The following is a 16,455-nucleotide window of genomic DNA, read 5'->3' on the forward strand; positions in this document are numbered from 1 at the left end:
ACCTCCTGCTGTGTGTAAGCAGCTATAGTTAATGATGAAGTGTCTGCTCAACCTTCTCCCACTGCAAGCCTTGTTTTCTAGCCCCTGGATCATATTGCAGCCCCTCCTTTGAACCAGTTCCAGTATTTCCACATCTTTCTTGAAGTAAAGACACCAAAAGTGGACACAGTGTTTTAAGTAGTGGTCTTAACTAAACCATAAACAGAGATGAGATCTCTTCCCTCCTTCTGCTTGATGTTCCCTTTTTCATACACCCAGGGATCAAATTGGTCCTTTAAGCCACAGTGTTGCAATGAGAGCTTGGATTGAGGCGATTATCCTGGGTGTCTTTCTAAAAGACACATCATAGCTCACAAAGAAGTCATGGCCTTGATGAAGAAATTATTGGATGAGTTTCTCTGGCTTGGGTTTTGTAGGAGCTCAGACTAGTCCCTTCTGGCTTTAAAATCTATGGAAGTATGAAACGTTTGATGCTCAGCTGGAATCCAGCCACCCAGGCCCCCAAAATCATTAGATTGGCGTAAACATCATGAGATTTTAAAAATCCCCATTGGATTCTTTTTCTTTGCTCTCTGGGGTTTGAACATTTTACACTGAACAAGGGTCACGTTTGTAACCTTTCCTAGAAAAAAAAGGGGAGAGTCTTATAAAACCACTTGACTCCAGGAGTGAGAAGGAAGATTAGGCCCTGTCTACACTTGTGTGTGGTGAGGACGCTCTGTGCCGATGGGAGAGAGCTCTCCAGTCAGCATAAAAAACACCACAGCATAAGCTGTGTCTGGAGGAAAAACTCTCCCACTGACATAGCGCTGTGCACACTAGCACTTATGTCAGTGTAACTTATGCTGCTCGGGGAGTGGAATATTCACACCCTTGAGCGACATACGTTTTGCTGACGTAGGCAGAAATGTAGACATTGCTTACATAACAATTCCATATGGTAATAAGCAATGCCATTAGGGGAGTTGTACCGCTTCAATTATATCAGCACAAAGGGCCTGGGTAACTTAGGAACCTACTTCCCATTTTCAGATGTCTGCTCCAGGCCAACAATCATTGGGGCTGTGACCTGTTTCCTGCGGCCTGACCTCGCTCAGCCTCTCTTGAGTCTCGAAAACATGGGATTGCTGCAGGATGAGAAAGTGAGTATGAAAGTCTGGGCTACAGCAGGGTGTGGTGGGGAAAGATTAGGAGGGAATGAGGGTGTGATGGGGGAAGGAGGAATGGGAGGGACTGGGGAGGAGAAGGAAGAAATTGGCTCTCGCTGCAATCACGTTATCAGGGGTTGGAACAACGAGGTGTGCAGTGCCCAGCCCAGCATACAATATAAATACAGTGCTCAGCCTTGCCATCTCCCACTGAGCGTGCCAGACCAGAAACAACTCCGCTCCAGAGAGAGTAAAGGCGCAAAGATGAAGGTGTTGTACGTGGCCGCTTTTCTCATCGGGCTCCTCTCCCTGGAGAGCACCAGAGCAGCTCCGTTGGTGAGATGATGTACTTATTATTTGCATTACAGTAGCACTTAGAGGGCCCATCTGAAATCAGGACCCCATTTTGCTGGGCGCTGCCCTGACACAGGAGAGACAGTCCCTGTCCACACTCTGGTGAGGATTCATTGTTTAACAGAGAGTGACGGACAGACCTGGACCCAACTGGAATCAGGGCCCTTATGCCAGGTGCTGCACAGACACACCATGAGGGCAGCACTGCAAAACTGGCCCAGGTAAGAGGCAGGGTACCAGACTAGAGGGGCCCATTCCTCTGTTTCAGCTCTGGGCAGGATATCAGGGTGCACTAGCCCATCGGTCTCATCGGGAGCAGCAGTTCTTAAATTACTGCATGACGTGACCTCTGGTAGCCTGGTGGGGGGCTGACCAGCATGAACTCCTAACTTTTCTTTCTCTGGTTGCAGAAAAAGCAGTTGTGGTCGGTGGTGAGTATCAGCTGGTCCTCTTTGCTGTCAGACTTTTATGCTTTGCCTCGGCAGTATCCTACATCACTGCTCACAGCACAACCATATTCCGGGAAAACCTTCTGCCAACTGCCCTCCTGCCCTGCTTTATCCATTAATCTGACTTGGTGAAACAAATTATGCAGCCTGGGGATGTCTGGGTTTATTCTGAGAATTATCTATAGGTTTCCAGGATTGGGTAGAATGATGTTGGGAGCAGGGCCAAGCTGTTGTAAATGCCCCGTAGATCTACTGGAGTCAATGAGACCAGCTCCCCCAGATGATGTAAATTGTCTGTAGCTCCATTTGGTCAATGGATAATCAGGAGGGGGCCTCTAGAAGTTACCATAAAACATGTAATAAATACCCCTCATTTTACAGGGCTCTACTAGCTTCAATAACAACAAAGTGGGTGATAGCAGCTTTAATGACAACAGCATAAATATCAGTGATTCCCTCCTCCTGTCAAGTAGCTTTATACATATCAGGTCAATCAACCCTGCTCCAGCTGGTTTCTTGTCTGGTAAAGGTTACCAAGCAAGGAGCATTTCCCGCAGTTTTTCCATGTTACAAAGGCAATTTAGAAATGCCACCTGCTGCAGGGGGCTTATGAAAATCTCCACAGGCTTATGGCTGGTTGACCACCTCTGCCACAATTCCCCTGCATAGCTATAAATACGCCACAGGCGGATTTCCAATATCACCCAGAAGACACTGCTGCTTGGAGCTACTTTAGAAGATCCCCATCCCATGTGAACACAGAGTAGGTTACAGGAGGCTTATGGGAGATTGCTAGGGACTGATGGGAGGTTGACAACCCCCAGTTCCCTTGAGAACCCATCAAATATCTCAAGAAGGGGGATTTCTGTAGTCACACACACTGCACTGCACCTAGAAACCAGGCTAGATGGACTCATTTCTCTGCCCCAGCTTAGGCAGGGATATCAAGATAGACTGGCCCATTGTTCTGATCAGGTGTGGAAATTCTTTAGTTACTCAATGATACAACCCCTGATACCCTGGTGGGGAGTTGAACGGTTCACTTTGCTAACTTTCCCTTCTGTTGGAGGAGAGCAACCAGTTCTGGTCAATGGTGACTCAGTCATCCTTGCTTCCGGACTATCATACTTTGCCTCAATGGTTCTCTGCACCACTTTTCACTAAGAGCTGAATCCTTTTCTGGAAAAATTATCTATGCAAGGGACTTCTTTGCAGTATTGGGATGTCAAAGTTTTACCAAGGATTATCTCTTGGTTTCCAGCATGTTGGAGCCATATCCCCAGTTCATGTAAATTTCCCATAGCATCATTGGAATCAACAGCATGTCAGAGCTTTACTAAAGATTATTCCTTAGTTTCCACCAGTGGATGAAAACGATGTTGCGGCCAGATCCCCAGTTGATGTAAATTTGCCGTAGCTTCAGTGTAATCAATTGGGACAGGTTCCCACTGGTGTAAATTGTCCAGAGAAACACTGGAATCAATATGCCACAACCCCAGATTCTTTAAATTGTCCATGGCCCACTGGGTCAATGGAATATCTGTTGGAGCCCTATAGGTGTTACCACAATACACATACTAAATATTCCCCATCTTACAGGGCTCCGGTAGCGTAGATACCGGCAACGTGGGAGATGGCAGCTTTGACGACAACAGCGTAAGTAGCAGAGATACCTCTCCATGCTATGTAGCTTCACACACTTCAGTGAATGGACCCCGTCTCAGCTAGTTTGATGTCTGCTAACATTTGCCTGCGAGGAGCATTGGCGGCGTTTGCCCATGTTGTGAAGGCAGCATGGAAAGTCCTCCCACTCCACAGGGCTTATGAACATCTCCAGAGGCTTATAGCAGGTTGACCTCCTCTCCCACAATCCCCGGTGTAGCAATGAGACAGGCCAGAAGAAGCTTCTGCTGGGAGCTGCCTCAGAGGGTCTCCAGGCTTATATGAGACTGCCAGGATTGATGGGAGGTTGTCTTCTCCACAATTCCTTTGGGCACTCATGAATTATGTTGCAAGAGTGTCTTTGACATCACCCACAAGGCATTGCACCTGGGAGATATCGCAAGAATTTTGGGATACATCCCCATCCCAACTGGGGGCCTCATGAGAATTTCCCATGGCCTCATGGGAGGATGATCTCTTCTCCTACAAGTCCATTGGACAGGCATGAAGTATCCCACAGTTCCTTTGGGCACCCACTAAATCCCTCACAAGAGATCCTTCTGAAATCACACGGAATGCACTGCTCTTGGCAACAGTCCTAGGAAGGGAGGGTCAATTGCGTCATGTGAGTGGGAATTGCATGTGGCTTGTTTCTTGAAGAATAATAAAAGACACCCAGAGATCTATGAATAAGAAACCGACTTAGCTGTTAGAGGATCTCGGCATAGAATAAAAGCTAAAATGTTGCCATGAGTACCATATAGTACTTTCAGAATAGCAACAGAGAGCTGTTACATATGTCTATGTCATTAGTGAGGCCAGCACTAGAATACTGGGCCTTTTTGGGAGAGAGGACTAGGGGCACCCATTCCTCTGTTCCAGCCTGGGGAGGATCATCAGGGTGGATTGGCCTTTTGGTCTGATCTGGTGTGACTATTCTGAAACTACTACTTGGTACAACGTCTGCTACCTGGGTGGGGAGTTGAACAGTGTGCATTCCTAACTTCTCTTTCTCTTGTAGCAAAACAACCAGTTCTGGTCAGTGGTGAGTATCAGCAGTTATCTTTTGTTATCAGACTATCATGCTTTGCCTCAATAGTATTCTGTATCACTCCTCACTAACAGCCCAACCCTTTGTTAGCAAAACTCCCTAGGCTATAGCCGTTCTGAACCCTTTTATCTCAGAGGTTAGGCTTGGTATTAAAAATTAGCAGCCTTGGCATGTGGGCGCTTTACCAAGGATTATCTCTTGGTTTCCACCAGTGGATGAGAATGATGTTTTGGCCAGTTCCCCAATTTATGTAAATTTCCTGTAGCTTCACTGGAATCAATGGGCACGGCCATCCTTACCCACACGCAAAGTACACTGCTGCATAGGGCACCAGGAAATTTGGGGCAACATGCTGCTCCAGGCTCTGCTCTGGCTCTTTCCCAGAGTCCCTGCCCCTGCTCTGCCCCAGCCCCACATCTTCTCTCTCCTGACCAGCCCTGCCCCCACTGCCCTGAGTTTTGCAGCCGGGCTGGGCCTGTATTCACCAGCAGCAGGAGTCCCAGCCACGCCACTGGTGAGTGCTGGGGTGTGGTTCCCCTCTGCCCCTCAAGCCAGCCCCACCAATGAAGGCCTGGGCCTGCTCCCCCCTAAAGAGGACGGGGCCCCACAGACCTTCGCCCACATGAGGGGGCTGCGTAGTAATGCAGAATTGCTAGGGGCAGCCCTGCCAATAGGGCCAGGTTCCCACTGATGTGAAGGGTCTAGAGAAGCTTGGAATCAATAGGCCACATCTCCAAATGCATTAAATTATCCGTGGCCTCACTGGGTAGATGGAATATTTGCTGGAGACTTACAAGTGTTACCACAATACACATAATGAACATTCCCCATCTTGCAGGGCTCTGGTAGCGTAGACACCGGCAACGTGGGAGACGGCAGCTTTGACGACAACAGCGTAAGTAGCAGAGATTCCCTCCCCGTGCTATGTAGCTTCATACACATCAGTGAATGGACCCCGTTTTGGCTAGTTTGATGTCTGGTAACATTTGCCTGCGAGGAGCATTGGCTGCATTTGCCCATGTTGTGAAGGCAGCATGGAAAGTCCTCCCACTCCACAGGGCTTATGAACATCTCCAGAGGCTTATAGCAGGTTGACCTCCTCTCCCACAGTCCCCGGTGTAGCAATGAGACAGGCCAGAAGAAGCTTCTGCTGGGAGCTGTCTCAAAGGGTCTCCAGGTAAACAGATATTTGGGAGGCTTATATGAGATTGCCAGGGTTGATGGGAGGTTGCCCTCTCCACAATTCCTTTGGGCACCCATGAATTATGTTGCAAGAGGGTCTTTGACATCACCCACAAGGCATTGCACCTGGGAGATATCACAAGAATTTTGGGATACATCCCCATCCCAACTGTGGGGGCCTCGTGAGAATTTCCCATGGCCTCATGAGAGGAAGATCTCTTCTCCTACAAGTTCATTGGACAGGCATGAAGTATCCCACAGTTCCTTTGAGCACCCACTACATCTCTCACAAGAGATCCTTCCGAAATCACACGGAATGCACTGCTCTTGGCAAGAGTTCTAGAAAGGGAGGGTCAACTGCGTCATGTGAGTGGGAATTGCATATGGCTTGTTTCTTGAGGAATAATAAAGGACACCCAGAGATCTGTGAATAAGAAACCGACTTAGCTGTGAGGGGATCTCGGCATAGAATAAGAGCTAACATGTTACCATGAGCACCATGTAGTACTTTGAGAATCGCAACAGAGAGCTGTTACCTATATCTATGGCATTAGTGAGGCCAGCACCGGAATACTGGGCTTTTTGGGGAAAGAGGACTAGGGGAGCCCATTCCTCTGATCCACCCCTGGGAGGATCATCAGGGTAGATTGGCCTATTGGTCAGATCTGGTGTGACTATTCTGAAACTACTACTTGGTACAAGCTCTGCTACCCTGGTGGGGAGTTGAACAGTGTGCATTCCTAACTTCTCTTTCTCTTGTAGCAAAACAACCAGTTCTGGTCAGTGGTGAGTATCAGCTATTATCTTTGCTGTTAGACCTTCATGCTTTGCCTCAATTGTATTCTGTATCGCTGCTCACTAACATTCCAACCCTTTGTTAGCAAAATTCTCTAGGCTACTGCCATCCAGACCCCTTTTATTCCATCAGCTGGGCTTGGTATAATGAATTTGCAGCCTTCGCATGTCAGCGCTTTACCAAGGATTATGCCTTGGGTTCCAGGAGTGATGAGAATGATGTTGCGGCCAGATGCCCAGTTTATGTAAATTTGCCGTAGCTTCAGTGGAATCAATGGGGTTAGATTCCCACTGGTGTAAATTGTCCAGAGAAGCACTAGAATCAATACGCCACATCCCCAGAGGCTATAAATTATCTAAGTCCCCACGGGATCGATGGAATATCTGTTGGAGACCTACAGGTGTTACCACAATACACATAATGAACATTCCCCATCTTGCAGGGCTCCGGTAGCGTAGACACCGGCAACGTGGGAGACGGCAGCTTTGATGACAACAGCGTAAGTAGCAGAAATAACCTCTCCGTGCTATGTAGCTTCACACACATCAGAGAATGGATCCTGTGTCCAGGTGAACCTATATTTCGGAGGCTTTTATGAGATTGCCAGGGTTGATGGGAGGTTGTCCACTCCACATTTCCTTTGGGAACCTATGAATTATCTTGCAAGAAGGTCTTTCACATCATCCACAATGCATTGCACCTGGGAGATATTCCAAAAGTTTTAGGTTACATCCTCATCCCAGCTGGGGGCCTCATGAGAATTTCCCATGGCCTCATGGGATGATGGCCCAAGGGTTTTAGGATACAGCCTCATCCCAACTGAGAATTTTCCATGGCCTTATGGAAGGATGATCTCTTGTCCTAGAAGTCCCCTAGACAGCCATGAAGTGTCCCACAGTTTCTTTCAGCACCCACTAAATCCCTAACAAAAGACCCTCCCAAAATGCACTGCTTTTGGCAACAGTCCTAGGAACTGAGGGTAAATTGTGTCCTATCCAAGGTACCTTGGCCATCTCCTTTGCTATTAGATTAAATTTGCATCATGTCAACAGAGTGGGAGCAACATGTGGCTTTTTTTGTGCAGAATAATAAAGTCAACCCAGCTATTTGTGAATAAGGAACCTACTTAGCTGTGAGGGGATCTCAGCACAGCATAAGAGCTAAAATGTTAGAGTGGCAACAAGGAGATATTACCTTGTCAATGCTATTGATGAGGCCAGCACTGGAATACTGGGCCTTTTTGGGAGAGAGGACTAGAGGCGCCCGTTCCTGTCCTGCAGCCCCGGGAGAGACATCAGGGTAGACTGGCCTATTGGTCAGATCTGGTGTGGCTATTCTGAAAGTACTACATGGTACAACCTCTGCTACCCTGGTGGGGAGTTGAACAGTGTGCATTCCTAACTTCTCTTTCTCTTGTAGCAAAACAACCAGTTCTGGTCAGTGGTGAGTATCAGCAGTTATCTTTTGTTATCAGACTATCATGCTTTGCCTCAATAGTATTCTGTATCGCTGCTCACTAACAGCCCAACCCTTTGTTAGCAAAACTCTCTAGGCTATAGCCGTTCTGAACCCTTTTATCTCAGAGGTTAGGCTTGGTATTAAAAATGAGCAGCCTTGGCATGTCGGTGCTTTACCAAGGATTGTCTCTTGGTTTCCACCAGTGGATGAGAATGATGTTTTGGCCAGTTCCCCAATTTATGTAAATTTCCTGTAGCTTCACTGGAATCAATGGGCACGGCCATCCTTACCCACACATAAAGTAAGCAGCTGCGTAGAGCACCAGGAAATTTGGAGCAACATGCTGCTCCAGGCTCTGCACAGGCTCTTCACCAGAGTCCCTGCCCCTGCTCTGCCCCAGCCCCACATCTTCTCTCTCCTGACCAGCCCTGCCCCCACTGCCCTGAGTTTTGCAGCCGGGCTGGGGCTGCATTCACCAGCAGGAGGAGTGCAAAAATCTGATCCCAGCCACGCCACTGGTGAGTGCTGGGGTGTGGTTCCCCTCTGCCCCCCAAGCCAGCCCCTCCCTATGAAGGCCTGGGCCCCGCTCCCCCCCACAGAGGACAGGGCCCCACAACCCTTTCCCTCCATGAGGGGGCTGTGTAGGGCCGCAGAACTGCTAGGGGCAGCCCTGCCAAAAGGGCAGGTTCCCACTGGTGTAAAGTGTCTAGAGAAGATTGAAATCAATAGGCCACATCTCCAAATGCATTAAATTATCCGTGGCCCCACCAGGTAGATGGAATATCCACTGGAGACTTAAAGGTGTTACCACAATACAAAGAATAAACATTCCCCATCTTGCAGGGCTCCGGTAGTGTAGACACCGGCAACGTGGGAGACGGCAGCTTTGATGACAACAGCGTAAGTAGCAGAGATTCCCTCCCCATGCCATGTAGCTTCACATACATCAGTGAATGGACCCTGTTTCAGCTAGTTTGATGTCTGGTAACATTTCCCTGCAAGAACCATTAGTTGCGTTTTCACATGTTGCAAAGGCAGCATGGAAAGTCCTCCCACTCCACCGGGCTTATGAACATCTCCAGAGGCTTATAGCAGGTTGACCTCCTCTTTCACAGTCCCTGGGGTAACAATGAGACAGGTCAGAAAAGGATTTTTGGTATCACTCAGCAGGCACTTCTACTGGGAGCTGCCTCAGAGGGTCCTCAGCTGAACACACATTTGGGAAGCTTAGAATGGACCCCATGCCCAGGTGAACCCATATTTGGGAGGGTTATATGAGATTGCCAGGGTTGATGGGAGGTTGTCCTCTTCACAATTACTTTGGACACCTATGAATTATCTTGCAGAAGGTCTTTCACATCATTCACAGGGCATTGCACCTGAGAGATATCCCAAGGGTTTTAGGATATATCCCCGTCCCAACTGCGGGCCTCATGAGAATTTTCAGTGTCCTAATGGGAGGATGATCTCTTCTCCTACAAGTCCCTGGACAGGCATGAAGTGTCCCACAGTTCCTTTGGGCACCCACTAAATCCCTAACAAGAGATCCTTCCAAAATGCACTGCTTTTGGCAACAGTCCTAAGAACTCGGGGTAAATTGTGTCCTATCCAGGGTACCTTGGCAAACTCCTTACCTTTTAGATTAAATTTGCATCATGTTAACCAAGTGGGAGCAACATGTGTGTATTTTTTTGCAGAATAATAAAGGGGACCCATATATCTGTGAATAAGAAACCTACTTAGCTTTGAGGGGATCTCAGCATAACATAAGAGCTAAAATGTTAGAGTAGCCACAAGGAGCTACTATCTATGTCTATGGCATTGATGAGGTCAGAACTGGAATACTGGGCCTTTTTAGGAGAGAGGACTAGGGGTGCCCATTTCTCTGCTCGAGCCTGGGGAGGATCATCAAGGTAGATTAGCCTATACGTTGTACGGGGCAACTTTGGCAAACCAGTAAAGTGCCTGAAACCACTATGGCTTATTGTTAAAGGCAACCTAGTCAGCAAGCTGTAAATTGGTCATTCAGCAGTCTCAGCTTGACCAAGGCAGGAGGGGGGGAGTTTTGGGTGCCACAGCAAGGGCAGCTTGACCCTGCGTCCTTCCTGATAAGAATTGTGTTACAATTCCTGACACATTTATTTCAAAAGAGTAGTATATGCTCCAGGAATGTCTATTGGCGTCTCAAGGCTGCAAACTCTGGAATAACCCACACCTGGTTATCAGAAGGAACCTCTTGCTTGATCACTGAAACTGCTTACTTCACAAGGTTTCTTTAAGGGACATGTCATTCTATTACTAATGTATAAATAAAAGGGAAAAGCTTGAGATGGGGGGGGGGACTCTTCAGGACTGGTCCCTCCCTCTGGATGCATCTTGTGTTCCCCATGGGCAAACGAGCTGCCAGTGTGAACCACTCGAGAGACACACTCAGCGTTGGTAATTATCGAGGGTTGGGGGTATTTTATTAATCTGTTGCAGAAGTGTGTAAGTGCTTGAGGCTAAGTAAAGTTTAGCTCTAAGTGAAAGCACTCTCGGGTGGTCCTGTTTGTGCCAGCCATCGATCGGTTGGATGGATGTGTCTCCCCTGATTTATTTCCTGACACTGCCTCGCACAGAGGAAAAGTTACCAAGAGCTTTGGGTTGCAAGAACCCCGGGTAACGTTGGTCAGATCTGGTGTGCCTATTCTGAAAGTACTACATGGTTCAACCTCTGCTACCCTGAGGGGGAGCTGAACAGTGTGCATTCCTAACTTCTCTTTCTCTTGCAGCAAAACAACCAATTCTGGTCAGTGGTGAGTATCAGCAGTTATCTTTGCTATCGGACTATCATGCTTTTACTCAAGAGTATTCTGTATCGCTGCTAACAGCCCAACCCTTTGTTAGCAAAACTCTCTAGGCTATAGTCGTTCTGAATCCTTTTATCCCAGAGGTTAGGCTTGGTATTAAAATTTTGCAGCCTTGGCATGTCAGTGCTTTACCAAGGATTATCTCTTGGTTTCCACCAGTGGATGAGAATGATTTTGTGGCCAGATCCCCAGTTGACATAAATTTCCTGAGCTTCACTGCAATCAATGGGCAGGGCCGTCCTTATCCATACGCAAAGTACACAGTTGCGTAGGGCACCAGGAAATTTGGGGCTATACAGCTGCATGCTGCTCCAGGCCCTGCTTTGGCTCTTCACCAGGGCCATGGCCCCTACTCTGCCCCAGCCTCACCTCTTCTCTCCCATGACCTCACCTCTTCTCTCCCATGACCCCTGCCCCCACTCCCCTGAGTTTTGCAGCCAGCTGGGTCTGCATTCACCAGTAGCAGGAGTGCAACAATCCAGTCCCAGCCACCAACTGGTAAGTGCTAGGGTGTGGTTCTCCCCTGCCCCCCAAGCAACACCCCGCCTGTGGAGGCTTGGATCCTGCTCCCTCCCACGGAGAACTGGAGCCCCACAATTTCCTGCCTCCCCATGGGAGGGCTGTGTAGGGCTGCAGAATTGCTAGGGACGGCCCTGCTAATGGGTCCAGGTTTTCACTGGTGTAAATTGTTCAGAACAGCATTGGAATCAATACACCACATCCCCAAATGCTATAAATTATCCTTAGTCCCATTGGTCTATAGAATATCCGTTGGAACCCTGTAGGTGTAACCACAACATGCATATAAACATTCCCCATGTTGCAGGGCTCTGGTAGCGTAGACACTGGCAATGTGGGCGACGGCAGCTTTGACGACAACAGCGTAAGTAGCAGAGATTCCCTCTCCATGCTATGTAGCTTCACACACATCAGTGAATGGACTCTATTTCAGCTAGTTTAACATCTGGTAATGTTTGCCTGCGAGGAGCATTGGCTGCATTTGCCCAAGTTGCGAAGGCAGAATGGAAAGTCCTCCCACTCCACAGGGCTTATGAAAATCTCCAGAGGCTTATAGCAGGTTGACCTCCTCTCCCACAGTCCCCGGGGTAGCAATGAGGCATGCCAGAAGACTTTTTATGATAACACTAAGAAGGCATTTCTGCCGGGAGCTGCCTTAGAGGGTCTCCAGGCGAACACATATTTGGGAGACTTAAATGAGATTGCCAGGGTTGATAGGAGGTTGTCCTCTCCACAATTCCTTTGGACACCAATGAATTATGTTGCAAGAGGGTCTTTGACATCACACACAAGGCATTGCACCTGGGAGCTATCACAAGAATTTTGGGATGCATCTCCATCCCAACTGGGGGTCTCATGAGAATTTCCTATGGCCTCATGGGAGGATGATCTCTTCTCCTAAAAGTCCCCTGAACAGGCATGAAGTGTCCTACAGTTCCTTTGGGCATCCACTAAATCTCTCACAAAAGAGCCTTCCAAAATCACACGGAATGCACTGCTCTTGGCAACAGTCCTAGGAACTGATGGTCAATTGTATCCTATCAAGGGTATCTTGGTTGCCTCCTTTGCTATTAGATTAATTTGTCTCATGTCATCTAAGTGGGAATAATATCTGGCTTCTTTCTTGCAGAATAATAGAGGAGACCCAGAGATCTGTGAATAAGAAACTACTTAGATGGGAGGGCAACTCAGCATAGCATAAGAGTTAAAATGTTACTATGATTACCATACTTTCAGAATAGCAACAAGGAGATAGTACCCATGTCTATGTCATTAATGAGGCCAGCACTGGAATACTGGGCCTTTTAGGAGAGAGTACTATGGGCGCTCGCTCCTCAGCTCCACCCCTGGGAGGGACATTAGGGTAGATTGGCCTATTGGTGAGATCTGGTGTGGCTATTCTGAAAATACAACATGGTACAACCTCTGCTACCCTTGTGGGAAGATGAACAGTGTGCATTCCTAACTTCTCTTTTTCTTGTAGCAAAACAACCAATTCTGGTCAGTGGTGAGTATCAGCAGTTATTTTTCCTATCAGACTATCATGCTTTGCCTCAAGAGTATTCTGTATTGCTGCTCACTAACAGCCCAGCCCTTTGTTAGCAAAACCCTCTAGGATACAGCCGTCCTGAACTTGTTTATCCCAGAGGTTAGGCTTGGTATTAAAAATTTGGAGCTTTGGCAGGCGGGCGCTTTACCAAGGATTATTCCTTGGTTTCCACATGTGGATGAGAATGATGTTGCAGCCAGATCCCCAGTTCATGTAAATTTGCCGTAGCTTCAGTGGAAGCAATGGGGCCAGATTCCCAGTGGCGTAAAGTGTCTAGAGAAGCTTGGAATCAATACGCCACATCTCCAAATGCATTAAATTATCCATGGCCCCACTGAGTAGATGGAATATCCACTGGAGACTTAAAGGTGTTACCACAATACACATAATGAACATATCCCATCTTGCAGGGCTCTGGTAGCGTAAAGGCCGGCAACGTGGGCGACGGCAGCTTTGATGACAACAGCGTAAGTAGCAGAGATTCCCTCCCCATGCCATGTAGCTTCACACACATCAGTGAATGGACCCCGTGGCCAGATTTGGGAGGGTCGTATGAGATTGCCAGGGTTGATGGGAGGTTGTTCTCTCCACAATTCCTTTGGGCACCTATGAATTATCTTGCAAGAAAGTCATTCACGTCATCCACAGGGCACTGCACCTGGGAGATATCCCAAGGGTTTTAGGATACAGCCCCATCCCAACTGCGTATTTTCTTGGTAAACTCCTTAGCTTTTAGATTAAATTTGCATATTGTCATCCGAGTGGGAGCAACATGTGGGTTTTTTCTGACAGAATAATACAGGCGACCCAGATATCTGTGAATAAGAAACCTACTTAGCTGTGAGGGGAATCTTGCAAAGCATAAGAGCTAAAATGTTAGAGTAGCAACAAGGAGATATTACTATGTCTAGGGCATTGATGAGGCCAGCACTTGAATACTGGGCCTTTTAAGAGAGATGACTAGTGTCACTCATTCCTCTGCTCCACCCCTGGGAAGCTCATCAGGGTAGATTGGCCTATTGGTCAGATCTGGTGTGGCTATTCTGAAAGTAGTACATGGTACCACCTCTGCTACCCTGGTGGGGAGTTGAACAGTGTGCATTCCTAACTTCCCTTTCTCTTGTAGCAAAACAACCAGTTCTGGTCAGTGGTGAGTATCAGCAATTATCTTTGCTATCAGACTATCATGCTTTGCCTCAAAAATATTGTGTATTGCTGCTCACTAACAGCCCAACACTTTGTTTGCAAAACTCTCTAGGCTATAGCCCTTCTGAACCCTTTTATCCCAAGGATTAGATTTGGTATTAAAAATTTGCAGCCTTTGGATGTCAGTGCTTTACCAAGGATTCTCTCTTGGTTTCCATCAGCAAATGAGAATGATTTTGTGGCCAGATCCCCACTTGATATAAATTTCCTGAGGCTTCACTGAAATCAATGGGCACAACCATCCTTACCCATACGCAAAGTACGCAGCAGCGTAGGGCACCAGGAAATTTGGGGCAACAAATTTCTTGATGCTCTGAGCAGCTGTGTGCTGCTCCAGGCCCTGTTCTGGTTCTTCCTCAGGGCCCCCGCCCCTGCTCTGCCCCAGCCCCACCTCTTCTCTCCCCTGACCAGCCCTGCCATCACTCCCCTGAGTTTTGCAGCTGGCCGGGTCTGCATTCACCAGCAGCGGGAGTGCAGCGATCCGGTCCCAGCTGCGATCCTGGTGAGTGCTGAGGTGAGGTTCCCCTCTACTCCCCAAGACAGTCTCTGTCCATGGAGGCCTGGTCCCCACTCCCCCCTAAAGAGGACTGGGACCCCACAACCCGCCCCCCTGATGGGGGTGTGTGTGTAGGGCCGCAGAATTGCTATGTACAGTCCTGCCAATGGGGCCGGGTTCCAACTTGTGTAAATTGTCTAAAGAAGCACTGGAATCAATACGCCACATCCACAAATGCATTAAAGTAGCCATGGCCCCACTGAGTAGATGGAATATCCACTGGAGACTTAAAGATGTTACCACAATACACATAATGAACATTCCCCATCTTGCAGGGCTCCGGTAGCGTAAAGGCCGGCAACGTGGGAGACGGCAGCTTTGATGACAACAGCGTAAGTAGCAGAGATTCCCTTCCCATGCCATGTAGATTCACACACATCAGCGAATGGACCCCGTTTCAGCTAGTTTGATGTCTGGTAACATTTGCCTGGGAGGAGCATTGGCTGCATTTGCCCATATTGTGAAGGCAGCATGGAAAGTCCTCCCACTCCACAGGGCCTATGAAAATCTCCATAGCGTTATAGCAGATTGACCTCCTCTCCCACAGTCCGTGGGGTAGCAATGAGACATGCCACATGAGGCTTTTTGATATCTCTCAGAAGGCACTTCTAATGGGAACTATCTCAGAGGGTCTCCAGGTGTACACTTATTTGGGAGGCTTAAATGAGATTCTCAGGGTTGATGGGAGGTTGTCATCTCCACAATTCCTTTGGGCACCCAAGAAATATCTTGCAAAAGTGTCTTTAGCATCACCCACAGGGCATTGCACCTGGGAGATATCGCAAGAATTTTGGGATACATCCCTATCCCAACTGGGGGCCTCATGAGAATTTCCCATGGCCTCATGGTAGGATGATCTCTTCTCCTACAAGTCCACTGGACAGGCATGAAATATCTCACAGTTCCCTTGGGCACCCACTAAATCTCTCACAAAAGAGCCTTCCAAAATCACACGGACTGCAGTGCTCTTGGCAATAGTCCTAGGAAGGGAAAGTCAATTGCGTCATGTGAGTGGGAATTACATGTGGCTTGTTTCTTGTGGAATAATAAAGGACACCCAGAGATCTGTGAATAAGAAACTGACTTAAATGTGAGGGGATTTCAGCATAGTATAAGAGTTTAAATGTTACCATTATCACCATGTAGTACTTTCAGAATAGCAACAGAGAGCTGTTACCTATATCTATGGTCTTTGCCTCAGTCTTAAATAAGGCTAATGAGGAGCTTAGGGATGACGGAAGGATGTTAAACAGGAATGAGGATATGGAGGTAGATATTACCACATCTGAGGTAGAAGTCAAATCCCTGGTAGCATATGAGAACAAGGAAAGGTTTTGGAAAATTCATCTACTTCCCAAGAGGTTTTTTCTCCTGTATATTCATTGATCCTGGACCCATAATCAGGTTGTGCCTGAGGCGATGAGGAGCTTTAGGATGATGCGAAGCCTAGAGGATGTCCGACGAGATTTACCAAACAACCTCTCGTCCTACGTACAAGATTATGGTGCACTCTCAGTATATCGATATTATCGATTGTCACGCGGCTCGCTGCTAGAGATCTCCGCTCCACCCCCCTGACGGTCCACGCATCGGTCGCGCTGCTCCCCATCTGACGGGGGGATCAAAACTAGAATCAGCTTAATGGGACAGGATCGGAGGGCGCGGCGACAAATCTC

At 47.9% G+C, this 16,455-nt stretch overlaps 1 protein-coding gene across 3 annotated transcripts in view; it reads left to right on the forward strand.

Moving 5' to 3' along the window:
* The first annotated feature begins 1,288 nt into the window (after positions 1–1,288).
* DMKN (dermokine) overlaps positions 1,289–16,455 on the forward strand; it is an 80,096-nt gene continuing 64,929 nt past the window's right edge. For all 3 annotated transcript variants that reach the window (XR_012656861.1, XM_075071178.1, XM_075071179.1), the window contains exons 1-12: positions 1,289–1,484; positions 1,913–1,933; positions 3,551–3,607; positions 4,635–4,658; positions 5,503–5,559; positions 6,609–6,632; positions 7,085–7,141; positions 8,062–8,085; positions 8,944–9,000; positions 10,872–10,895; positions 11,776–11,832; positions 12,952–12,975. Coding sequence is in view for 2 of the 3 variants with exons in the window: in XM_075071178.1 (XP_074927279.1) it covers positions 1,413–1,484; positions 1,913–1,933; positions 3,551–3,607; positions 4,635–4,658; positions 5,503–5,559; positions 6,609–6,632; positions 7,085–7,141; positions 8,062–8,085; positions 8,944–9,000; positions 10,872–10,895; positions 11,776–11,832; positions 12,952–12,975 (498 nt within the window). In the remaining variant the exon portion in view is untranslated. The remainder of the gene's footprint in view (positions 1,485–1,912; positions 1,934–3,550; positions 3,608–4,634; positions 4,659–5,502; positions 5,560–6,608; positions 6,633–7,084; positions 7,142–8,061; positions 8,086–8,943; positions 9,001–10,871; positions 10,896–11,775; positions 11,833–12,951; positions 12,976–16,455) is intronic.

Source organism: Chelonoidis abingdonii, chromosome 11 (genome assembly GCF_003597395.2).
Source record: "Chelonoidis abingdonii isolate Lonesome George chromosome 11, CheloAbing_2.0, whole genome shotgun sequence".
Classification (NCBI taxonomy): domain Eukaryota; kingdom Metazoa; phylum Chordata; order Testudines; family Testudinidae; genus Chelonoidis; species Chelonoidis abingdonii.